A 25,766-nucleotide genomic window follows, 5' to 3' on the forward strand; every position below is an offset into this window, starting at 1 on the left:
AGCTGTCCACATGGAAGAACCCTTTGAAGAACACTTTTTGGTTCCCGGTAGAACCCTATTGGGTCCCATGTAGAACCCTTTCCCCAGAGGGTATTTTATGGAAAAGAGATGTTGTATGTTTCTGAATGATGCATCTTCCTGCCTTGTTGACAATATTACAGAGCGCCGCAGATTACGGTTAGATTTGAGCAGGGCGCACCTCCCTCACCGGCTTCGCCCGGTCCCGTGGCGGGTCATAGCTCGGTGCAACCCGACCCAGCTTAATCGAATCCCCTCAATGGCAGAAGTTAGAGCCCTATATCCACATGCGTAAACCTTCTGAATCATTTCAGTACATTTCTTCATGTAGACTTTTCGATCCAGATAATCTCTGCATTCTTTGCTGAATGAATACCCCCAGTTTCACAATGATTCATCATGGGGTGGAGCTTTACCCTTCATTCTTCTCAAACACAGTTAAAGTAGTTCTCCTCCCCTCCCATGGATTCTCTCCATGCCCAGACATTGATTCAATGGCAGATGGAAGTGGCCTCTCACCACCACACAGAGCAACGTGCAGCAGAGTAGAGCTGGGTGTTGCCTACTCACTAGGCTATAGGAGCCCCTTCCAGCAGACTCATACATATGGGCTCCCAGCCAGAGCCAGAGGCATGAAAACTGGTGTTTTTACTATATGCAGCCAATGTTATCTTTTATTTTATTGTAGTCATTCTGTTTCATAAAATGCTGTTTCCTTTGCAGTGTTTGGTCTCAGTGGGTCTGGACTCCAAAAACACGATCTGTGTGTGGGACTGGAGGAGGGGCAAGGTGCTGGCAGCAGCTCCTGGCCACACTGACAGGGTAACTATACAACACCATCCTCCCCTCTCTGTCTCAGGCACCAAGCCCGGATCGATCTCCTCAATTACTGTAGTTAGAAATGCAGCCAGGATGGAGCAGGAAGGAGTGGCAGCCCAAAGGAGTCGCACATGAACAAGTTAGGCCTGATTGACCGTTAGCATTCCAGACTCTGTCTGAAGAGACGCTAAGCTAATGGAGTAGAATTTTTAAAAGATATGTATGCTGCTGTGTTATTTTTTTACTCAACCAACATACACACAACGACTCACACAGACAAAGACATACACACACTGCCACACCTTAAGTTTTTGTGTGAAGCCTTGTACAATGACGTTAATTGAAGATGACATCAAAAGTGTTGTAAACTAATTTGTTGCACGGTATGTTATGCATTTAATTGTACATAGTTAAACTTACCATGTGATCTTTCCCACAGATATTTGACATATCATGGGACTTGTACCAGCCAAGCAAGCTTGTTAGCTGTGGTGTCAAACATATCAAGGTACTGTTTAAATCAAGTTCATACCTTACAAACTGGCTTACTCAAGGCCCTCAGCTGTCAAGGTGTGTTTGGATCTAGAATTGGTTGGATATTTAGCACACACAGATACACTATATATAGGAAAGTATGTGGACACCCCTTCAAATGAGCGGATTCGGCTATTTCAGCCACACCCGTTGCTGACAGGTGTATAAAATCGAGCACACCACCACGCAATCTCCATAGACAAACATTGGCTGTAGAATGGCCTTAATGAAGAGCTCAGTAACTTTCAACGTGGTACTGTCATAGGATGCCACCTTTCCAACAAGTTAGTTCATCAAATTTCTGCCCTGTTAGAGCTGCCCTGGTCAACTGTAAGTGCTGTTATTGTGAAGTGGAAACGTAGTAGGCCACACAAGCTCACAGAACGGGAGTGCTAAAGCGTGTAGGGTAAAAATCGTCTGTCCTCGTTTGCAACACTCACTACCGAGTTCCAAACTGCCTCTGGAAGCATCTTCAGCACAAGAACTGTTTGTCGGGAGATTCATGAAATGGGTTTCCATGGACGAGCAGCCGCACACAAGCCTAAGATCACCATGCACAATGCCAAGCGTCGGCTGGAGAGGTAAAGCTCGCCGCCATTGGACTCTGAAGCAGTGGAAACACGTTCTTTCGAGTGATAAATCACGCTTCACCATCTGGCAGTCTGACGGACAAATCTGGGTTTGGCGGATGCCAGGAGAACGCTACCTTCCCCAATGCGTAGTGCCAACTGTAATGTTTGGTGGATGAGGAATAATGGTCTGGGGCTGTTTTTCATGGTTCGGGCTAGACCCCTTAGTTTCATTGAAAGGAAATTTTAACACTATAGCATACAATGACATTCTAGACGATTCTATGCTTCCTTCTTTGTGGCAACAGTTTGGGGAAGGCCCTTTCCTGTTTCAGCATGACAATGCCTCCCTGCACAAAGCGAGGTCCATACAGAAATGGTTTGTCGAGATTGGTGTGGAAGAACTTGACTGGCCTGCACAGAGCCTTGACCTCCACCCCATCGAACACCTTTGGGATGAATTGGAACGCCGACACTGAGCCAGGCCTAATCGCCCAACATCAGTTCTTGACCTCACTAATGCTCTTGTGTCTGAATGGAAGCAAGTCCCCGCACCAATGTTCCAACATCTAGTGGAAAGCCTTCCCAGAAGAGTGGAGGCTGTTATAGCAGCAAAGGGGGGACCAACTCCATATTAATGTCCATGATTTTGGAATGAGATGTTTTCGACGAGCAGGTGTCCACATACTTTTGGTCTTGTATGTTGTACATAACCAGTCTGATTTTCAAAAAGTTCCGCAAAGAATTTAACGGTAATGCTCTCCTTTTCTCTCTATCTTCTTTGCTGTATCATGATCATATCAAAGCCCTAAGTGATATATGCAAATTACTTTTATTCTGGAGTTTATGACTATTAATCCATAACGTAAGTAGGACAGGCAGTGACTCATAGAATTCTCTCTTTTCAAGTTCATCTCTATTAATGTGGACTGCAGAGGAGGAACAATTTCTTATTTTTAAAGGAGAATTCAGCAGTGGCTATGATACTCAGCTGTATGGACATGTTTCCCTTTCAGTTCTCCACATTCAGCTTCACATTTCTCTATACAAACTACCGCCTTCAGTGAAGCACTCATATCTCTGCAAACACCTTGTATTAGATTCACGGTGTTCCCCTTGAATGGTCATTAAACACTACTCCCCAAATGAAATTTAGACCAAATTGTTGTCTTGAGATAGGTATCATATCACAGGGAACTTCTGCGTTCATAAAATATTTTTAATTTAGTTCAGTGTGCTTCTGTGTGTGATTGTGTGTTCATCATTGGGATAGGAATTGATCTACCTTATCTGTAATATGGAGGTGCTATCCTCCTTGACATATGTTTAGTATTTCTTATGAGACATGGATCTCAATGATGACTCTCCATCCTCTTTGCCCTGCCTGGTGTCTCCCCCACCCCCATCCCTCACGAGAATACCTCTACTCTCCCACAACCCCACGCACGGACCCCAGTGCAGCAAACCAATCCCCTCCTCTCTCTCTCGCGCGCTCTTTCTCTCCCTTCCCCCTCTCACTCTCTTTCCCTGTCCATGTCTATCTCTCTCTTTGTCTTTCTCTCCCTATCTCATGATGCCAAGGCAATCCAGCAATCGTCCCACATAATTCCCGAGCCTTTACCCTGCGGACCATGTGACATCTGCTCCCCAGCCCTGTGCTCACTCAGCGATTATAGCACTCAATGCATCCAGCAGATTTAGCCCCAATAATCCCCTCACTATAGTCCCAGAAAAACACAGTCTCTGGGACTGTCTGCTGCCCCCACTTCAACACAAAAGACAAGAGGGAAGCAAGAGGATCCACCATTAGCTAAAATCCTTTTGCGATCAAAAGGTCATTTGATTTGGCTTTGACTGTGACATTTGCTTAGCAGCCCTGTGCCTGGGACTTGCAGACATGCACACGTCTGGCTGTTAGATGATTAGTTGTCCCCCACGATGAAGTCTGGGAGGGGACTGTGGATCTGTCTCCGTCCGTTGGTACATTAGTACATTCGTACGTTAGTCACAGACAGCACTGGCCCAATTTTGACAAAACTTGGGTGAATGATGCGTCTTGCTGTAGAGATCCGGCATTTACACAATTATACTGATTGGCCAGAAGGTGGCGCTATAACAATATATTTAAAATATCTTGAAAGATCACGCTCCTCACCCCATTTGACCTAAAGTAATTTGGTACATAGGTCCCTCTCCTCACAAAGAACACATTTCCATAAGGTCCACCATGATTGACTTTCTGCTATTTAGAATTTTGTGAATTTTTCTGGCACAAATCTTGATATGTGGCATCTGGACAAAGGCCTCTCAAGGCAATATTTTTCAGACAGGTACCTAAAACGCTATTGACCAATTAACATTCATGTGGGTGTGGTCTGGCACATAAATGCATATAAATCAGTCAAGGATATTTGTATTGTAACATAAATGTGTACACATGTTGCAAACACTGTCTAGACTCAGCATATGCAACAACATTCATATTGACAACACGGTGGTGCTATAACGGACACATGTTTATATCTCTTGATCTGTTTGACTCAGAGTGATGAAATTTGGTACACATGTTCAGGGAAATTAATCTAGCTAACCAACACAATATCTCAGACACCGCTGGACTGATTTTTTAAAACAAAATTTGGGTGAATGATGCATCTTGTCATAGAGACAAAATTACACTGATTGGCCAAAGGGGGGTGCTGTGGTAATCAACTGTACGTATGCTAGTCACACGCAATATTACAGACACCACTGGCCTGATTTTGACATTTGTGGGTGACGACATGTTTACTGTTGATTTAAGGAAATCCTGCCGTGTCTTTCACCATTTGCACTCTGTTTTCCCTTCATGAGGGTGGCATCCAATGTGCACATACACACATTCCTATACACACAAGCACACTAACACACACATTCTGTGCTGAGCTGTTAAGGAGCTGACCCGTTGCACCCTCTACAACCACTGTGATTATTATTATTTGACCTTGCTGGTCATCTATGAATATTTGAACATCTTGGCCATGTACTGTTATAATCTCCACCCGGTACAGCCAGAAGAGGACTTGCCACCCCTCAGAGTCTGGTTCCTCTCTAGGTTTCTTCCTAGGTTCCGGCCTTTCTAGGGAGTTTTTCCTAGCCACCGTGCTTCTACATCTGCATTGTTTAGGCGGGGTTTCTGTATAGCACTTTGACATCGGATGATGTAAAAAGGACTTTATAAATACATTTGATTGATTGATTGAAGGAGAACTTGAAATGTTAATGATATAGACAGGCAGACAAGAGAGGCAGTCATGGGAAGAGGGATGTTAAGCAGAAGGATGGGATGATTTCAAAGCCTCCTCCGGCAGGACCCTGACACAGTGGTGGAAAAAGTAACCAACTGTCATAATTGAGTAAAAGTAAAGATACCTTAATAGAAAATGACTCAAGTAAAAGTCACCCAGTAAAATTCTACTTGAGTAAAAGTCTGAAAGTATTTGGTTTAAAATATACTTAAGTATCAAAAGTAAAAGTATAAATAATTTATATATTTTTTATATTAAGCTAACCAGATGGCACCATTTTCTAGTTTTTTTTTATTTACAGAAAGCCAAACAAAGCATGTGTGTTTAGTGAGTCCGCCAGAAAAGAGGCAGTAGGGATGACCAGGGATGTTCGGTTGATAATTGCGTGAATTGGACTATTTTCCTTTCCTGCTAAGCATTCAAAATGTAACTAGAACTTTTGGGTGTCCGGAAAATGTATGGAGTTAAAAAGTACAATGTTTTCTTAAGGAATGTAGTAAAGTAAAAGTAGTCAAAAATAGAATAGTAAAGTACAGATACCCCCCCAAAACTACTTAAGTAGTACTTTAAAGTATTTTTACTTAAGTACTTTACACCACTGCCCTGACACAACTCAGTCAGCAAGTATCATTACACTGAGTCAGTCAGTCATTGCTGTAAAATGGATAATAAGCCAGTCAGTCAATCAGTTCTATAATGCTCAGTCAAGCCGTCAATGCCATGACATTGAGAGTCACTGTGGTGGTTATGAGCGGCAAGCTCATAACCACCCACAGGGGGGGGGGGGGGGTTGGTGCCTGGCTGATGAATTACACCCTCTCAACTTTGATTACAAAGGTTTTCCCTGGAGGATTGGTGCAGGAAGGTTCTGTTGTGCACGTGGCCATGTTACTGATTACTGACATTCTGCAGATCCTGGGATGGGCACTGTTAGCTAGAGCATCCTCCTCCTCTCTTTTCCCTTCATCTTCTTTATGACTCACTGTGGCCAGCCTAAGTCTTGGCTGGGGAGGATCGTCTGGTCTTGCTGCTATCTCTGCTTTTAAAGAGAGTGGTTTTACTTGTTATTCTTTAGCAGAATTGAAGTGTTCCACTCCGCTGTCACTGCGGCTCTCTCTCACTCACACTCTCTCTCACTAGCTCAGTCTCTCTCGCTCTCTCTCTCTCTCCCTTTGGTCTCATTATAAACCCTCCAGCCTCTCGTCTCCTCTCAGCAGTAATTTAGAGCAGTGAGGGGATTAGCCGTAGCCTGCGTGTCCCTGTCTTATCAGACCCAGGCAGGCAGGGCCAGCCAGGCACCCACTCGCGCTGCCTCCATTCCCACTGCCTGCCTCCACAACAGGCTGAGGCTGGGACACAAAGCCCTGCCGAGCTCCACTGAGCGTCACCATTACGACCACACAACTCAACACGACCTGCCCTCGCGCCAAGCACCCACTCTCTTTTCCTGGAAACTACTTTCTGGCTTTACCTACCCAACAGGATTAAGAACATCCTCCCCTGTGGTGTCCCAGGACCTCAGACTTTCAGCAGTCTGGGACACTAGGGCTGTGTAGTGGAGCTGATGATGCTGGCCTGTGATAATCAATCCCTCCTGTTAACACACTGGCCCTCTCTCCCTCAACAGCACAGTGTTAGTGATGCTCTCACCGGCTGGGCTGGTACCAGAGCTCATCCCTGGGTCCTATCTTAGCTCTACAGACATACAGCTCTCTTCTCGTCTGATACGTAGGACACACTATACTGCACTTAGTACCCTCAGTGTTGGGATATTGCTACTATCTACATCAAACTCAAAGGTTGTTTGGAAGTTGGTTTACTTAAAGCCTGTATGTATAATGCATCATGATTACACCTGTAGGCATTTTACAATTGAACAGAGATCCAAGCTCTAGCTAAAGCTAGGGGGATAAATATTGACATGAGAGACATCCTCCTAAGGCAGGAAATGAAAAAGGCTGTCATGTTCCAGCTGCTCCCTTTGACGAGTGCATCCCTCTGTGTGCTCTGACACGTGTCACGGTGCCAGTGTCTGGGCATAGGAAACACAACACACACTCAACTCTTTCCTTTGATCTCCTCGTCATGCAGACAAAGCGGCTCTCCGCTTTATGGAATTTGTCCGCGGTCTGGAATGTGCCCGTGCATCCCAATGACCTTGTTCATGAATTATGGGGGGTCTGGGATTGATAGTGACCGGTGGTGGTGGAGACTGTGTGTGATGGTGATACCTGCCCTGAGGCAGGGTGTGTCTGCATGCCGATCAGCTGATTACAGCTCTGACCTCCAGCGTGGGTTCACGACTGTGGACTTGGTGAGGGATTTAGATTTGAGCCTTTGTGTGTAAGGTTAGATTTTAGTTTGTGTATGGAGATGGATCTGTGTGTGTGTGTTTGTGTGTGTCTGGGTGTGTGTGCATGCAAATTGAGATGTTACATGCAGTTACGTGCGCAATGTGATCCCAGTGTTTGTCTTTGTCATTTTGTACAGACCTTGTACTTTACTTTACAAAATAAAAATAATGTTCACTGTACAAATAAACACAAGTTAAAAGGCCACAGCCTTGTTTCCATGCTAGATAACGTTTTGGTATGATATTATTAATATATGACTCAGGGTAGGATTAGTTGGTTGATTTATTTATTAACCACCCCGTTAAACTCAGTCTTCTCTCCTGTCTCCCCTGTTTGTTTCTGGGTTCAGTTTTGGAGCTTATGTGGCAACGCCCTGACCCCTAAGCGAGGAGTTTTTGGCAAAACGGGAGATCTCCAAACCATCCTCTGCCTGGCCTGTGCCAGAGATGAGGTCACATATTCAGGTGCCTTGAACGGTGACATCTACGTCTGGAAGGGCATCAACCTGATCCGGACAGTCCAAGGAGCCCATGGAGTAAGTGTGTGTGGTTGTTGGTTCTAACTTCAAATCAGCTTTAGTTCTGCCTCACTTCCTGGTGGTGTTTCTTGTTTATGTGTCACCCCTGTCAGTAGTGGGGTGTAGTTTGGGGAATGCTAAGCAGCAGACTCTTCTCAAATTAAGAGATGTCATGCTATGCAGCTCAGGCTTGCATTCTGCTACAGCCCCCACATGTCTGCCACAGGCCTGCTTTCACATTCAGACCCACAACTCACTCAATCGCATTGCCTGCCTGCCTGCCTGCCTGCCTGCCTGCCTGCCTGCCTGCCTGCCTACACCCACCTTAGTGCTGACCAGTGGATGATTAAACAGGTCATCATCCATGTCCAACTCACCCACCTGCGACTGATCAACTCCTCCGTCCATAGAGCTTGGTTTATTTAGCCTGATGCCAGCATACAAGAGGACCGGTTTAGCAGGGTGACACCATGTCATGTAGCCTCTTTGGCTCTCTCTTATTTTCCTCAGTGAAAAGAATCAGCCGTTTACTTCTAGGGATTCAATTATATCTGTGAGTTCAACAGCTGGATGCAGGGCTGGAGGGGTGGGGGAGGGCACTCTACGTTGGTCCATGTCTGTCCTCTACACTCCAAACAGTCTACTTCAGTCACTGCGTTGCACAGCAGGTGGCCCCCGGAGCCTGCCAATAAATTAGGGAAAAAACAATGGTTCAAGCGCTTTATGTAACGCACCGTTGTGTTATCACTTCCCGCAGCAGCTAGTTTCTAATTGTTAAAGCCTTGTTAGACGTGTCTGCTGCAGCAGGGCTGTTGCTAGCTGCTGTACCGCTGGTCTGTCTTGTTCATTTATGGTGCGCATCCCCACTGACAGACTGTCTTTTCTTCCAGTCCGGGATTTTCAGCATGAATGCCTGTGAAGAGGGCTTTGCCACGGGGGGCCGGGACGGCTGCGTCCGGCTATGGGATCTCAACTTCAAACCAATTACTGTTATCGATCTCAGGGAAACAGACCAGGGATATAAAGGTGACATGCAACTCCCTCATCTACTCTCCTCTTCTCTACCCCCACACAGAGTCAGTCCACAGGATGCCAATGTGCACTGAGTCGTTAAATGAACCAGTGTGTTCTTCTCATGCTGTTTGATAGTACAGGCCTTTTGTATACCTCTAGAGCCCTTTCTATTACATCTAGAGGATGTATTCTAGGGACTAATAGTTGTTTCCTTTCTTCTTTCTTTCGTTTGATTTGTGGTCTTGGGCCTAACAGTAGCTAGAGGTGAAAATAGCGGAGGTGGGTAACAGTGAGCAGTGCACTGGACAATCAGAGTACTACCTCTGTCCTTATGTGCATAGACGTCCCTGTATTGTATTGTTCCATTCCCCTTGTTTGTTATTCAGCCCAAAGTGTTATTGTATTATTTGTATACATATTTATGTATGTACAGTATATGAATATGTATACAATGTATGAATATACTGTATATAGCTACCTCAATTCCTTCTTACCCCAGAGACAGCCAACTACACTGTCTCCATAACAACTAATAGATTGTGTAGTCCTCTTGTATTCCTTCTGTCTTGTTCTGTTTCTAACAGCCACTCTGTGTGTAGGTGTCTGTCTGAATGTTTTTATTTATTAACTGTTTGTGCATGCATGTGTGTGTTGGCAGGGTTGTCAGTGCGCAGCGTGTGTTGGCGGGGAGATCACATCTTGGTGGGCACCCAGGACAGTGAGATCTTTGAGGTGGTGGTCCACGATCGCACCAAGCCCTTCCTCATCATGCAGGGTCACTGTGAGGGGGAGCTGTGGGCGCTGGCAGTGCACCCCACCAAGCCCCTGGCCATGACCGGCAGCGATGACCGTTCAGTCAGGTGGGTGACCAAGCACAGCCACTGTCAACCCCTAGGATTAGTTTATGCTCATTAGAACGACAGTATCCCTCCCACAAATGCAGTTACCCTCAATGATCTGGTGTGTCCAAAGCAATGTATACATACAGGTACACATATTCAGGTACTTATATGGTTCATTAAGGAATTGGACCCACATGAGTACTTACAAAGCTGTCTCTTCTTCTGTCTCTCCCTCTGTCTCTGTCTCTCCTTCTGTCTCTGTCTCTCCCTCTGTCTCTGTCTCTCCCTCTCCCTCGGTCTCTCCCTCTCCCTCTGTCTCTCCCTCTGTCTCTCCCTCTGTCTCTCCCTCTGTCTCTCCCTCTGTCTCTCTCTCTGTCTCTCCCTCTGTCTCTTTCTCTGTCTCTCCCTCTGTCTCTTTCTCTGTCTCTCCCTCTGTCTCTCTCTCTCCCTCTCCCTCTGTCTCTCCCTCTGTATCTTTCTCTGTCTCTCCCTCTGTCTCTGTAGAATATGGAGCCTTATAGATCATGCGCTGATAGCTCGCTGTAATATGGAGGAACCTATCCGCTGTGCAGCTGTGAGCACGGACGGCATTCACCTGGCGCTGGGCATGAAGGACGGCTCCTTCACCGTCCTACGGGTCAGGTGAGTACAGGGCAGAGGTCAGAGGGCACATCTGATTCTTTCTGATTAGCTTGATATGAACTTCATGTTAACTTCCTTTTTTTGCAATTTCATTACTGATGAACAATATGACAAGTTAGTGGATGCTTGGATACTCAATTTGATTAGAGAATGGTTGTTTCTTATTTAAAGAATATAGTGAATGACCTTTCCAGTAACGTCCTCCCTCTCCACAGAGACATGACAGAGGTGGTCCACATCAAAGACAGGAAGGAGGCCATCCATGAGCTGAAGTACTCTCCCGATGGAGCTCACCTTGCCGTGGGCTCCAATGATAACTCTGTGGACATCTACGGCGTGGTGCAGAGGTATAAGAAGGTGGGAGAGTGCATCGGCTCCACTAGCTTCATCACACACATGGACTGGTCCACAGACAGCAAGTATCTGCAGACCAATGACGGCAACGGAAAGAGGCTCTTCTACAGGATGCCAAGTAAGTCTGACGATTAGACGTCTCGGCATGTAGATAAAGGACACTGTGAAGAGCCTTATTCTCTATGGGAAGGAAACGGCACCGGCTAAGACAGGATTTCTTTTGTCATTTCTACACTGTCATTAATGATATTTTACAGCTATATGTGTCATGTATGCCTTGTTGTAGGGCTAGGGTTGTAACGATTAGTTGTCATTCAAATGACCATCTTTGAAAATTAGCTGCTACATATAACACAGCCTTGGTGACACCCCTGGCTCAAAAACAAATGGTTTTGACTGCTTGGAACTTTTGGAAATGTAGCTTCTCCTCCCGACTGTGCCGTCCTGTTGTAAAATGATTAACAACTTTACCAACTTCATGTAAAAATGTTAAGCTGCTATTGTGTAAACTACTGTATATCTACTTGAAAATACATTTGAATCCCCTCCCCCTTCTAACATGAATGTATTAAGACGATTATGATGTTTATTCTTTTTAGTTTGGTCATTGTCCATAATTGACGGTCACACAATTATACGGTAATTGTGTCAGTCCTACATATGGCCATGAGACAACATTGTCATGATGACTAATGTGCTGCTCATTTGATGCTTTAGTTGCACGTGATGGAGATAATACTGTCTTTCTACACAGGTGGTAAAGAGGTCACCAACAGGGAAGAGCTGAAGCTGGTGCAGTGGTCCTCGTGGACGTGTGTGTTGGGCCCCGAGGTCAACGGAATATGGCCCAAATACTCCGAGATCAATGACATCAACTCTGTTGACGCCAACTTTAATAATCAAGTTTTAGTAACAGCAGATGATTATGGATTAGTGAAGCTATTACGGTACCCGTGTGTAAGAAAAGGTAAGGATTTCCATTGGTTTCTCTATTCATTGATGTGATGTTGTCAGTTCATGCATTCACAAATTAACCTAGAACTACTCTTCTCTCTATCCCAGGTGCAAAGTTTAAAAAGTATTTAGGTCACTCTGCCCATATAACCAATGCCAGGTGGTCACATGACTACCAGTGGGTGATAACCATTGGTGGTGCTGACCACTCAGTTTTCCAGTGGAAGTTTGTCACAGACAGAAAGTCGAAAGAAACTCTTCACATAGCACCTCAAGGTACATCGCTGTCCCGTTTCTATTCCATAACATCACTCCTGCTCAATGTGAATATGACTCTGAAGTGCAGAGAAGTGTGTGACCCTTCCCCTTGAATGATGTTCCTTATCCCAGCTAAAAGCTTTCTACATCAGCTCATAGAAGAGCACTTTTGTGTTTGTGTACAGCTCCTACAACCTTGTCCTCGTTTGTAAGTAATGTTTCTCAACTAAATGGTCTCAGACAGAGCTGCGCTGCGCTTTGTGAAATGAAACCACATACTAACTGTCTTTCCATTTAATTTTCCTAATGGACCAGCGAGTACCGGCCTAGCAGTGCCAGGGCTACTCACTGCCTGGTCTTGGCACAGCCAACCGAGTTTCTCTGCATCAGCATTTTTATGTCTCAGTCTGCTTAATAGGGCTGTGGAACGGGGCAAGCAGTCCAACACTGAAGACTTTTAAAAGGCTTGCTTGATGAATATGAGATGTCATCTTCACCCAGCAAAATAATTGTTCTGTGATCCACTTTGGTGTTGGCTAAAATGGTACTCAATACTGGTTGTCATGCTAGTTATGGATTAGTGTGTTTAACCCTATTCAACAGACTGATGTGGGAGCAGCTGGGTTTTAGAATAGATATGATGTAGTCTTCTTCTTCTCTCCCGCAGAGACGTTGGGCGACTCCAACAGTGAGGAGTCGGACTCGGACCAGTCGGACGTGCCTGAGATGGACTCAGAGATCGAGCAGGAGACACACCTCACATATCGGCGGCAGGTTAGTGACACAACACCTGCTCTCCTCTCAGATGGCTTTTCCTTTGAATATGACACATTTATGAACATTGCATATGAAAAACAATTGATATTACATTGAGTAAAAACCTTAACAGATTCCTCATATTGTATTTCCATGTCCAGGTTTACAAAGAAGATCTAGCTCAGCTCAAAGAGCAGTCCAAGGAGAAGCACCGTGCGGTGGCCATGAAGAAGAGGGAGAGAGCACCAGGGAGCGGGTTGAAGCTACACTTCATCCACGGGTTAGGACACCTCATACCATCATCCATGGCAGCACCACATACCATCAAACATCACACAAACAAGAGATAGATTGTGACTGATATTAATCATTCATTATTATTGATCTCAATAATTGCTCCCTGTGTTGTTGTGCTCCAGCTACAGAGGCTACGACTGCAGGAACAACCTGTTCTACACCCAGACAGGGGAGATAGTGTACCACGTAGCGGCCGTGGGGGTGGTGTACAACCGACAGCAGAACACCCAGCGCTTCTACATGGGCCATGATGACGACATTCTGTGCCTGGCCATCCACCCCCTCAAGGACTATGTAGCAACAGGCCAGGTAGGTAGCACTGCTAACAATGAACTATTCAGAGACAGGGATAGAGTAGCAACCCCTCTCAGGGCCTAAGGGTAGAGAGGCTGACCTCTGAGGATGCCTTTGGGAGCTGGAGGCTCATATGCTTATGGTGCAAAGTAACCAAAGATGATTTCCTACTGCCAAGACTGTGCTAAAACTATTGACTTGTCATGAATGGGTGTTGAAGTTGCTGTGGATGAGTGGAAGCATTATGTGGAAGCTAATTGTTTCTTCTGTCTGTCCAGGTAGGGCGAGATTCTTCCATCCACATATGGGATACAGAGATTATGAAACCCATGTCTGTGTTGAAAGGATTCCACCAACTCGGAGTGTGTGCCTTGGACTTCTCAGGTAATACCCCAGAGTTGTTTACAGCTGCTTTCCATACACTCTCCAGATAATGTAACACATTGAACACAACAACGACCAATTCTTGCTTTAATCTAACCTGACATTCTCAGTCAGCCATGAAGAAAAATAACTCTTCCTTCACACAGGAGGGGCGAGTTAAAATCTGTGCCAATTTAAGAGCATCGCTCTGAACAAACATGTTACAGAGATAGTATACTCTGGCAGGCTGGCACATCAAGGAAAAGGCGCTCATCTCTCTCCCACTAATTGGCCACAGACAGAGGCATAGCTGCCATTACATGCCATGGATCATACCAGGGAGCAGACTAGTTTACTGTTCCTCACAAAACAAGAGTAAATAAGAAGCCTCCTTGTGAATTTTGTATTGAATTAAGTTGTGTTTTGTTGTTCTTACTCAGCGGATGGCAAGCGGTTGGCCTCGGTGGGGCTGGATGACAACCACACCATTGTCCTTTGGGACTGGAGGAAGGGGGAGAAGCTCTCAGCCATCAGGTTGGTACAGTACAGTAGCTGTTATGGCATCTCAGATGATCCATTCAGATCTCAGCAGCCGTCTCCTTGATAGGCAGAGACTAGAGAGGTCAAAGGTCAAGATAAGTCCTAGGGGTTGACATGCTTTAGGAACACTGCACTCTTACTGATGAAAAACAAGAACAGAGAATGTTTTCTATTTTCTCTGTGAGTTAGCTCGTGTTATACATGTTGATCTCATACTACTAGTTTTGGTGCAGATTCAGTTTGGTTGTATTCATGGAAATGTGCGATCTTTGTCCACAGGCTATAACCCGGTCAGTAGTCCCTGCAGGATAAATTAGTCATCCAGCCCCACTGATTCACAGATACGTGTCCAGTCATGCAATGTCGAGCATCTCAAACATCCCCTGGCCATTGTACAGTACAGGCTCCAGAGCTGAGAGAATAACAACAAGTACATCAATGCTCTCGATCTAAACCTTCCCTTTAATTCTCTAGACAACTTGAGCAGCTCCACTTTAAATGTGGACATTTATATAGAAGGGTTCACTGGTTGATTGATAAAGAGAGAAGGGAGGGGAACCACCCTGCAGACTCTTAAAGCTGTTCCTTTCTGAATAGAGAACACTTGGCCCTGCCAACTCACAGCTGAATGATTAAAGTGTATGGCTGGTGCAGATCTCCTGCCCATCCATCTTAACCTGAATCCATCTTAACCTGGATCCATCTTAACCTGAATCCATCTTAACCTGGATCCATCTTAACCTGGATCCATCTTAACCTGGATCCATCTTAACCTGGATCCATCTTAACCTGAATCCATCTTAACCTGGATCCATCTTAACCTGGATCCATCTTAACCTGGATCCATCTTAACCTGGATCCATCTTAACTTGAATCCATCTTAACCTGGATCCATCTTAACCTGGATCCATCTTAACCTGGATCCATCTTAACCTGGATCCATCTTAACCTGAATCCATTTTACCTGGGTTCAGACTGCATTCACTGTGGGCGCTAATTTCAAATTGAAAGTGCCTGTTTAGAAATAGACAATTATGTAAAATCGAAATGGCAATTCAAATGAGCAAATATCCAATATCCAGGACTTCAAAATAATAATCTACCATCTATATGGACACCCCCATTTCTCTCAGTCTTTGCTGGTCTTGTTCCTCTATGGCTTTGCGCTTGATATTCATAGCGATAATATAGTCTATTGGAATTCCATCAGGCTTGTTAGAGCAGTGGAGGACTGCTCCTCTTCCTGCCTGCGTGCCGTAGCTGTTGTGTACTGTGCTCCCGTGGCAGCTCAGACAGCTTGGAGCTGCACTAATCTACTTTGCAGGCCCTGGTGGGCAGTGCAGTGAGGCGGACAGAGGGAAATGGGGCCTGACAGAGCCTGCCTTGTGCACTGCACTGCCTAGTCCTCAGCTGGGAGAGGAGCATGGTGAGGGGAAGAGATAGAGTAGAGGGAGGAAAAAGAGAGAGGGGGAGGAAGAGAGAGGGATGGAAGTGAGTGAGAAGGCTTGAAAGGGATCAAGAGATGAAGTAGGTGTCAGTACAGCTCTGGCCTCAGTGAGTGCCATGTAGTGATGCAGCAGCTCAAAGGCCAGTGATTAGGGAGCCATCCCAGAGTGCACTACGCTCCATTGGATCAGACAGGAAAGGCCACTGATCCTTATTGTTCATATGTGAAGTGATCAAGAGCCCTTAGGGAGGGTGGCAGCCACGCTATGCAGATGCACTGTATACTAACTGTCTTCTAAGTGTATTCCTCTTCCTTTTCAGATCCATAGTATTTTTGTGTGAATGGAATTAATGAAATGTTTGTAATAATTTTTCAGGGGAAGCAAGGATAAGATTTTCGTCATCAAAGTGAATCCATACTGTCCTGACAAGCTCATCACAGCAGGAATAAAGCATATGAAGTTCTGGCATAAAACAGGTAAGAGACCCCAAAGTCAGACAAGAGAGTTGACTCAGCAGTGTCTCAAGGAACGGTGTGATGTGTTGTTATGGGAGTTACTGACACAACCTTTCTTTCAGGTGGTGGTCTGATCGGGCGTAAGGGCAACATGGGGAAGACCGAGACGATGATGTGTGCTGTGTATGGCTGGACAGAGGAGATGGTGTTCTCGGGGACGTGCACAGGAGACATCTGTATCTGGAGAGACATGTTCCTGGTGAAGACAGTCAAAGCCCATGATGGCCCAGTCTTCAGTATGCACGCCCTGGAGAAGGTACTGGAAGGGAAGGGGTTATTAACACACTGGCCATTTGAAATGTCAAATAGAGACGTCTCTCTCTGTTTCTATCTCTATCTTTCTTCCTCTCTCGCTATCTCTGTTTCTCTCTTTGTTTGTGCCATTACAATTCTGATGGTGTAGTATTGTCAATGAAGAGAGTACTAGGATTGTATTATTTCAGTTGTCAGTTTTATACAAAGATGCTATGTGAGTGATTAAAGAAGATTAGAATCTCTCTATCTCCTGTTCTCTCGTGATGTCCCACTCTGTAGGGATTTGTGACCGGAGGGAAGGACGGCATAGTGGCTCTGTGGGACAACACCTTTGAGAGATGCCTCAAGACGTACGCCATCAAGAGAGCAGTCCTCGCTCCAGGCTCCAAAGGTAAAAAGATCACCTTTCTCTCATACCGCCGCCGTGGAGCCAATCACATTACATACTGGGCTCATAGCTCCAACGCCAATGGAATCATTCAGTGGAAATCCATTTAAACACTCAATCCATTTAGCGTTAATGAAGATTGCTTCCTCTGCCCCTGGTTAAAGTGAAGGTCTTTGACGTTATCCTATAATTCACTCTATAGGGTTGCTGTTGGAGGACAACCCTTCCATACGTGCCATATCTCTTGGTCATGGTTATATACTGGTGGGGACAAAGAATGGCGAGATTCTGGAGGTGGATAAGAGTGGACCTATTACCTTGCTGGTCCAGGTGAGCGGTTACACAGAGTTACATACAATTATAAAGTCAACTGTCTGTCACAAATGCCACAATGACCAGCACACATGACATGCTCCAGCTGTAACTCCGGCAAGCAGGGATGTGTCACCCAGGTTTTTGCAGTTTGGTTATGTGGGAGCCAATGAGATGTCAGTAATGAAGGGGTCAGCTGGGGGCACATTATTTTGGGGTTTAAAGCCTGCAAATGTACTAACAGACTGGCAGTGAGGGGAACTGTCCCATCACTTTGGAAACCATTGTAAAACTACTGTACACTACAGTTGAAGGCATTCAGTTGTACAACTGACTAGGTATCCCCACTTCCCTTTCCCTGGAATAATGTTGCAGAAAAAGTTAGGCAACTGTTTATAAGACAGTTTTGCACTGCAGACTTTTAATTTTGTAAATTCATTTTACAAAGATAAGTGCTTCTACTATCTCCCCAGGCCTCCTTTGACCCATAGGAAACCCAGAACTAATGTTATTGATTTCTTTTGTTAAATGCTCTCGAGCAAATGAGCAATTTCTTATGGGTGAAGCCAAGCAACAGAAGCTATGGCTCCTCGGCTCCTCCATTGATTTTGATTATGCACTTAATAATTCTAACAATAAATCTGTGGATGTGTGCTTGCCAAATACAAGGCTGTGCTAGACGTGTATTTATTTAACTAAGTATATAAAATATTTTATGTAGGGGTCAGAAGATGGTTCACCCTATAAAATGTGGTTCCTTACTCCTTACTCTCTGACCTTGATTAGGTTGAACTGAGCTGCACTGAATTCAATGATATTGTCTATTTGATGGGTACACAGGGTCACATGGAGGGTGAGGTGTGGGGCCTGGCCACTCATCCTCATCTCCCTCTCTGTGCCACTGTCAGCGATGACAAAACCCTGCGTATATGGGACCTGTCCCCCAGCCACTGTATGCTGGCTGTACGCAAGCTCAAGAAAGGTGAGTCACTCAACCCTCAAAATAGAGAAGTCTATGCTACATTCATTCACCTCCTTCCTTTCTTTCTGTGGTGCATTCATACAGTTATTAGGTGCATTAGTACTAACTGACGTCCTCCATAGGGGGGCGCTGCTGCTGCTTCTCCCCTGAGGGCAAGGCCCTGGCGGTGGGCCTGAACGACGGCAGCTTCCTCATCGTCAATGCAGACACCCTGGAGGACCTAGTGTCCTTCCACCACCGCAAGGACATAATCTCAGACATACGCTTCTCACCAGGTCAGATGCTCGCCTCCGTCCATCCCTTCATCCCTCCCTCCCTATAAACCCCATCCAGATATTCTTCCCTGAGGAAAGAAAGACAGAGTGTAAAAGTTAACTTTCTTAAAAATAAATAAAAAATAAGCAGAGATGTGGCCAGGTATTCATATTTCCCCCTGCTGTGAGGAGAAGAGGTATTGCTGCAGGCTTGACCCAAATACACTACTGTATGTAACAAGGCCAGGCAGGGAGAGACGAAGTCTGTCTGAGTGGGAAGAGAGTAGTGGGGGAGGATAAAGTGAGAGCTAGAAACTAAACTCTCGATCCAGTTTCCCAACACATCACCGATAGTAACTTAAAAGGGTTCGAAGATAGTTGTTTTTGTTATAAAGAATTGTGACCACATACTGTAGATATGGAGTCAGAGTTTATTTTATTTGTGTTGTTGTCTTGGCTGCTGATCAGAAGGTCTGTCAGTCTTGTGAAACAGATGAGAAAACCCTTTTGAAACATGGCTGCTGTGTTTATTCAGGTGCAGGGAAGTACCTGGCGGTGGCGTCGGGTGACAGCTTTGTGGACATCTATAATGTGATGAGCAGCAAGAGGGTGGGGGTGTGCAAGGGGTCCCTAATCTACATCACCCATCTGGACTGGGACAAGAGAGGTAAACATGTTGGTTTAACCAGTACACTGATTGTGGCAGTGACCTTTGCAACTGACAGTGGACTTGGACCAAAGCCATTGTATTTCAGGCTATTCTTACTGTTGGCTCATTCACAATGTGTTGAAATCCATTTTAAACCCCTGGGTAAATAAATAGTTGTTTTGTGTTATTCCAAGTATAAAACTGAATGATAATGCTACTATAAAGCACAAAAGTGTTTAATTTGTAATCCGATTCAATCTTAACTGTGTTCTCTCATTCACAGGAAAACTACTTCAAGTAAACACTGGTGCTAAAGAGCAGTTATTTTTCGAAGCTCCACGGGGGAAAAAGCAGACCATTCCTGCTACCGAGGTAAGCACAGCACAGACACTGCTGCCATGGCTCATGGCGTTGTGGTGGGTATAGCGGGGCTGGCCTACTTTCCCCCCCGGGATGTCACAGGACGGCGTGGGAAGGGCATTCAAGCATTAACACGGCCCACTTTTTACCAGCATCGTTCTTATTCTGGCAATTTAAATGGGATAGTGTTTTTAGGGCCTTATACTGTGTGACATTCAGACACCTTGTGAGACACAGAGAGTGGGGGGCACTAAGGATATAGGGGTTAGAGATGATAGCTTCTGTCAGGCTGGTGCTGTGTCAAATCTCATAGGAACCACTGGTGTCCTCCTCTCCTCCCTTCTCCCACTTCTCCTCCCTCCTCCTCCTCTTCTTCAGGTGGAGAAGATAGACTGGAGCACATGGACCTGTGTGCTCGGGACGTCCTGTGAGGGGATCTGGCCTGTGGTCAGTGAGGTTACCGAGGTGACTGCTGCCTGCCTTAGCAACGACAGAAAGGTGCTAGCAACGGGTGATGATCTGGGATACGTCAAGCTATTCAGGTATCCTGTCAAGGTAAGACACTGTTAATAATATTTTATTATAATAAATATTATATTTTAATGTCCTCTTGCCCTTACTGGAATATAAACCCTCTTAAATATCTTAAATAATCACACAGCACCCAAGCCCCCCCACCCTACCCCTCTAAAAAAGCATAAACATAAACACCCTTGCCTTTCGTGAACTAAGACTCGCACTTTACTTTTTCCTACTAGCACTGACTTTGTGGATAGTTACTTTATTGAAGAAAAATGTACTTACTATGACTGAGATACTTGTATGTGGTTGTCCCAGCTAGCTGTTTTAAGATGAATGCACTAACTGTAGGTCGCTCTGGATAAGAGCGTCTGCTAAATGACTCTTTTATTAAAATTTTTAATTGTAACATTTACACTAATGTAATGTTAATTCTATGCTAGTGTTATTTGTTATTTGAATGTTATTTTAAGTTAATGCTACTTCTGCCCACAGGGAAAGTATGCAAAGTTCAAGCGCTATGTGGCCCATAGCACCCATGTGACTAACGTGCGTTGGACGCATGATGACGGTCTCCTGGTGACGGTCGGCGGGGGTGACACGTGCCTCATGATCTGGACCCACGAGGCAGAGGGGCACCGGGAGGCCAGACATTGTGACAGTGAAGAGTCGGACATCGAGAGCGAGGATGATGGGGGTGAGAAATACACCCCAAACTAAACCTGGGGCTTCAGTCTGAAGTCATCACAGAGTCACTATCTACTGATATATTTAGCCTCCCTCTAATATGTAATTCTATGTAGCCTCCCGTAGATGGTAAAAAGGCTGTGTTCTGATCTAGTATCTTGATGTTTTCTGTCATTGGCCAGGTTATGACAGTGATGTGACGAGGGAGAATGAGATCAACTACACCATCAAGGCCTTATCCACCAACATGCGACCCATGACTGGGGTCAAACCCCACCTGCAGCTGAAGGAGCCGTCTGTGGACGAGAGGTAACAAACCACAGGACTGTGGAGAGATACACAAGGGATCAAATCTTTTTCTTTTCTTTTTCTTTTGAGCTTTCTTTATTGGACACATGATGGACAAATCTTGAACAGTCAAAATACTTTGAGCGAATCAGTTTAAACTGAAACGAGATGTAGTGAAAGCACAGCCAATTGGGAACTCATAGTGAATGTATCAAAGTGAGACCAAACGATCCACCAACTCAATTTGTGTAAATTCAAATTTACTCAATCACGTTTCTTTTTTGCCTTTACGTGAATTCATACTGCCCATTTGAGGATAACCTCACCTCTCTCTTCTTCTCTCTTCAATGTCTGTCCATCTGTCTCTGTCTGTCCTGCTCTCCTCTTTCATTCTACTTGAAGGCAGGGGGTAGTCAGGTAAGAGACTTTACACAAGACATCACCATTACTTTAGGGAAAAGTACCTCTTGCTAGGCACAATATACTTTAAACCCTGAGATACAGTATCTCAGTTTCAGATATCTCAAGTATCGATTGATAAAGGATGTTAATATATGTATTTCACAGAACCTATTGTCCAAATAAGCTGTACATAAGGTCTTTATTTGGGTTTTGGAAATGTTTTTGGTTTCCGGCTATAATAAAAAATCATGTCTGCTTCAGTCTATGGTTGGACAACCCATGCAGCATCTGTGGGTGCTGGTTAGTGGTTGTCATAGAGATCCTGAAGGTGCTGGTTGTTATGGATACTCCGTGGCGCTGAATATGGTGTATTTTATGTCCTCAGTGGCTGCAGTGTCCGTGTTGTGTTACGCTGCTGTGTCGGTGGGGCAGCTGTGAACGCTATGCTGTCAAAACCCCTGTTCTAATGTTCCCTTTCCCTTTGTTATTGCTGCCATGGAAGAGGGTCAAGGTAAGACACATCTCCTCTGGTCCATATTAAGTTCTGATTAAATATTTCAGACCCGAATTTCACTTGTTGAGCACTTACAGCTCAAGAAAGGTATTCTGGAAATACATGTTTCATGAATGTCTTGACTTGTATTTTGGATCTTTGACTTGAGAAAGATTGGTCGATGGGATCATACACAACAGATCCTCTTATTCTGTGTCAGACCTCCTGTAAGCAGGGCGCTGCCACAGCCTGAGAAGCTGCAGACCAACAACGTGGGCAAGAAGAAGAGGCCCATCGAGGTGAGACTGGTGTTACTTCAGGACAAATACACACATCCAAATAATGTTTTATGGATGTTGGCTATTGCAACCCACCTATTTCATCAAATGAGATCTTTACATTAGCGTGTGTCATTCAGCAAATGGGTTGGTCATTGTTTTGGTAATGCAATCCTTTAGAATCAAGTGTTCTTCTTTGTCCACTCCAGACCTCCTCTTCAGGGACCCTGATTTAATCATAATTCCATCTTGAGGAAGTACATGCTCCTGCTCTTCTGCCATTCCTGGCACTGACAAAAAAGAAAGTTGTCTCGCCCTCTGTAGCTATGGGGATTACCTTTGACCCTGGCCCTTTCATGACTCTCCCACAGGACCTGGTGCTGGATCTGGTTTTTGGTTACCGTGGCAATGACTGCCGCAACAACGTCCACTACCTGAATGAGGGGGCAGATATCATCTACCACACAGCTTCTGTTGGCATCGTCCTCAACCTAACCACAGGTGGGCGGGGTTAGAGTAAAGAAGGGATGGGCAGAGTTGTGTTCATCTGAACAGAGTTTTACAGTACTGTTGAATGAGTCTTAATGCTGTTCTTTGAGAACCTAAATATGTTCTTACGAGAACTGTCAATTCATATATATCTGTGTGTGTGTGTGTGTGTGTGTGTGTGTGTGTGTGTGTGTGTGTGTGTGTGTGTGTGTGTGTGTGTGTGTGTGTGTGTGTGTGTGTGTGTGTGTGTGTGTGTGTGTGTGTGTGTGGTGTGTGTGCTTCCTTGCAGCCTGCCAAAGCTTCTATATAGAACATAGTGATGACATTCTGTGCCTGACTATCAATCAACACCCCAAATTCCCCAACGTGGTAGCAACTGGCCAAGTAGGTATGTTTGTGAGAGGTTTTTCCCTATGTGTTGTAACTGTGTGTTCTGCTGGGGGACTACTGTGCTCCCCTCTCTTATCTGTGCTCTGAAGCAGCTAACCTGTATAATCGCAATATTCACACGGTTGAATAAAATAATAATTGTCACGCATGCTCTGTGCCTCGCAATCCACAGAAACCTATCAAACACACTTGGTCTGTAAACAACTGTTATTTGTCTGGAAAGAGAATCAAAAGCTGCATGTGGGAGCTCCTTGTACATTTCCCATGTACCTATTGGCTCTTAATGAGGAAAACTACTACAATACAGTATGCTGACAATAATCTTAGTAACACTTGGACTGTGTAAAATAGTGTCATAGAGTTGTAATGGTGCCATTGATCTCAGTAGTATTTTTTAAAGATTTTTTCTCAATTTTTTTCTTCCTTACAGGTGATACTGGTGATATGTCAGGTAAGAACTTTGCCATTTCAATAGTTTTGGTTTGTTCCAGACAGCAGAGAATATTGTTCTGAGGGAGAGGGTTTCAATAAACTAAATGGAAAATATGAAGATGTGTTTCTTATGGTAGATTGAGAATATCCTTATCTTCTTCATACAGAGCATGGTTTAATTGATTGACAGCTATCCAGATACCTTCTACTACAGGTATCCTCAACTAGATTCAGCCACGGGGCGATTTTCTTTTATTGAGCGGATGGTCAGGGAGCCGGAACATAATTACAAATCATTTGTAGACTGAAATTTGACGTCACGAATCCCAAACAGATATAATATTTGACAAAAACATGATCATTTCAAACCTTGCTTACATTTGTATACGATCACGTGTCTCTCTATTAAGCGTGGGAATACTTGCGAACAGATTAAAACAATTCTAATAACTGGTGTTTTTACAGACTTTTATGTCCAACATTGAACTTTTTTTCAAAATTATTGCTCAGAAAACTTGGGGGGGGCCAAATCAAACCACCCGTGGGTCAAATTCGGCCCACGGGCCGCCAGTTGGGGAACCCTGTTCTACTACATCCACAATGTATTATATTGATACACTGCCACCTAGTGGGTTAGATGGGAATGTCAAATGTGCACCTCACACAAACTTGCTTGCTTTGAAGTCTTTGCAGCTCTTGTTTGACCCCCACTTACATTAGTAGGCTACTTTATTCAAGGCACATTTTTACATGAATGCACCATTGATATTTAATATCCATGATCAACTATTTTTAATCAAAAAGTCACATAATCACATAATCATTTCATTTGTGGATTTAGTTTGGGCCAAAAGTTTCTGTCGTCTTCTCAGCCAGCATACATGAAGCTTGAATCTACAATTGTCTTGTTCCCTCCTTCAGCCACGTCGCCCTCCATTCACGTGTGGGACGCCATGAACAAGCAGACGCTGTCTGTCCTGCGCTGTTTCCACTCCCGGGGGGTCTGCTCGGTCAGCTTCAGTGCCACTGGGAAGCTGTTGCTCTCTGTGGGTCTGGACCCAGAACACACCATCACCATCTGGAAGTGGCAAGAAGGTAAACACCTCACACTAACTCAGTAGAGGCTATTCACCTCATCACGGTGCACCTGTTAGTGCCCAGCTGGAATTAATACAGGTAGATGTATCACCTACAGAGCTTGTTCTAATAAATCATTATTCTCAAGGTGGCAACGTGGCCAGTCGGTCAGGCCATATTCAGCGGATCTTTGTGGCGGAGTTCCGTCCAGACTCGGACACCCAGTTTGTGTCTGTGGGTGTCAAGCATGTGAGGTTCTGGACGCTGGCTGGCCGGGCTCTGCTCAGTAAGAAGGGCGTGATGAGTAACATAGAGGACGCCCGCATGCAGACCATGCTCTCTGTGGCATTTGGGGCTGTAAGTCCATTCCCCACTTTCTATTGCCATATGATACCCAATCGGACAATACAGTTACTGCATATGCAATTTCCCCTATGGAATAGGTATAATCAGCGTTAATATTTGACATTTTGCTTATTGTTAAGACATACGATACTTATTTAATTTATTTCCTAATGACTTGAATTCATGTTGAAAACATTTGAATATAACCTACCTTTCATTTCAAAGGCATGACAATGGTGTGTAGTATGACACCATATATGATAAATGTAGTAATAATTGCATGCACATAAAAGCCTATTGAATATACTTGGCTATGGTTAACAACAATAATACGGATAACAACTGATAACATGCAATGTAATTGATTCTTGTACTGCTTGATTGTCTGTGCAATGATCCTCTGCTCTTTCAGATCACTAGATTAGTGCAGTTTTTGTTTTTTGTTTCAGAATAACTTGACATTTACAGGTACCATTAGTGGGGATGTGTGTGTGTGGAAGGAGCACATTCTAGTGAGAGTAGTGGCTAAGGCCCACACAGGGCCTGTATTCACCATGTACACCACACTAAGAGATGGCCTCATCGTTACAGGAGGCAAGGAAAGACCGTGAGTACTGCTCCTCTCCTCACTGTACCAGCTACCACTATTGTTAGCCCTCTGAACTCAATAAACTGATTTGGATTAATTCCTCTCAGTCTGCTATTTAATAGGTTTTCTTACTCTCATTCCTAAATATGTTTTTGTAAGAAACCTGAATGGTTTACAGTAGTCACAACGGAGTTGTGTTTGG

General features: G+C 44.7%; 1 protein-coding gene across 3 annotated transcripts in view; it reads left to right on the forward strand.

Moving 5' to 3' along the window:
* LOC139530832 (echinoderm microtubule-associated protein-like 5) overlaps nt 1-25,766 on the forward strand; it is a 57,250-nt gene that overhangs the window by 22,956 nt on the left and 8,528 nt on the right. The window contains exons 3-36 of one of the 3 annotated variants that reach the window (XM_071327567.1): nt 742-840; nt 1,277-1,345; nt 7,931-8,116; nt 8,989-9,124; nt 9,771-9,972; nt 10,459-10,596; nt 10,812-11,068; nt 11,705-11,917; nt 12,013-12,180; nt 12,830-12,936; nt 13,080-13,198; nt 13,338-13,524; nt 13,788-13,893; nt 14,313-14,406; nt 16,236-16,336; nt 16,438-16,631; nt 16,910-17,021; nt 17,221-17,348; nt 18,171-18,312; nt 18,435-18,587; nt 19,102-19,233; nt 19,499-19,587; nt 19,954-20,130; nt 20,590-20,791; nt 20,964-21,090; nt 21,472-21,486; nt 21,974-21,982; nt 22,185-22,263; nt 22,614-22,743; nt 23,021-23,119; nt 23,552-23,572; nt 24,475-24,648; nt 24,779-24,987; nt 25,425-25,582. In XM_071327567.1, the coding sequence (XP_071183668.1) occupies nt 742-840; nt 1,277-1,345; nt 7,931-8,116; nt 8,989-9,124; nt 9,771-9,972; nt 10,459-10,596; nt 10,812-11,068; nt 11,705-11,917; nt 12,013-12,180; nt 12,830-12,936; nt 13,080-13,198; nt 13,338-13,524; nt 13,788-13,893; nt 14,313-14,406; nt 16,236-16,336; nt 16,438-16,631; nt 16,910-17,021; nt 17,221-17,348; nt 18,171-18,312; nt 18,435-18,587; nt 19,102-19,233; nt 19,499-19,587; nt 19,954-20,130; nt 20,590-20,791; nt 20,964-21,090; nt 21,472-21,486; nt 21,974-21,982; nt 22,185-22,263; nt 22,614-22,743; nt 23,021-23,119; nt 23,552-23,572; nt 24,475-24,648; nt 24,779-24,987; nt 25,425-25,582 (4,532 nt within the window). Of the gene's footprint in view, nt 1-741; nt 841-1,276; nt 1,346-7,930; nt 8,117-8,988; nt 9,125-9,770; nt 9,973-10,458; nt 10,597-10,811; nt 11,069-11,704; nt 11,918-12,012; nt 12,181-12,829; nt 12,937-13,079; nt 13,199-13,337; nt 13,525-13,787; nt 13,894-14,312; nt 14,407-16,235; nt 16,337-16,437; nt 16,632-16,909; nt 17,022-17,220; nt 17,349-18,170; nt 18,313-18,434; nt 18,588-19,101; nt 19,234-19,498; nt 19,588-19,953; nt 20,131-20,589; nt 20,792-20,963; nt 21,091-21,471; nt 21,487-21,856; nt 21,983-22,184; nt 22,264-22,613; nt 22,744-23,020; nt 23,120-23,551; nt 23,573-24,474; nt 24,649-24,778; nt 24,988-25,424; nt 25,583-25,766 lie in introns of those variants that run through there. The other 2 variants (XR_011666128.1, XR_011666129.1) reach the window with 2 other exon arrangements.

This window comes from Salvelinus alpinus, chromosome 9 (genome assembly GCF_045679555.1).
Source record: "Salvelinus alpinus chromosome 9, SLU_Salpinus.1, whole genome shotgun sequence".
NCBI lineage: Eukaryota > Metazoa > Chordata > Actinopteri > Salmoniformes > Salmonidae > Salvelinus > Salvelinus alpinus.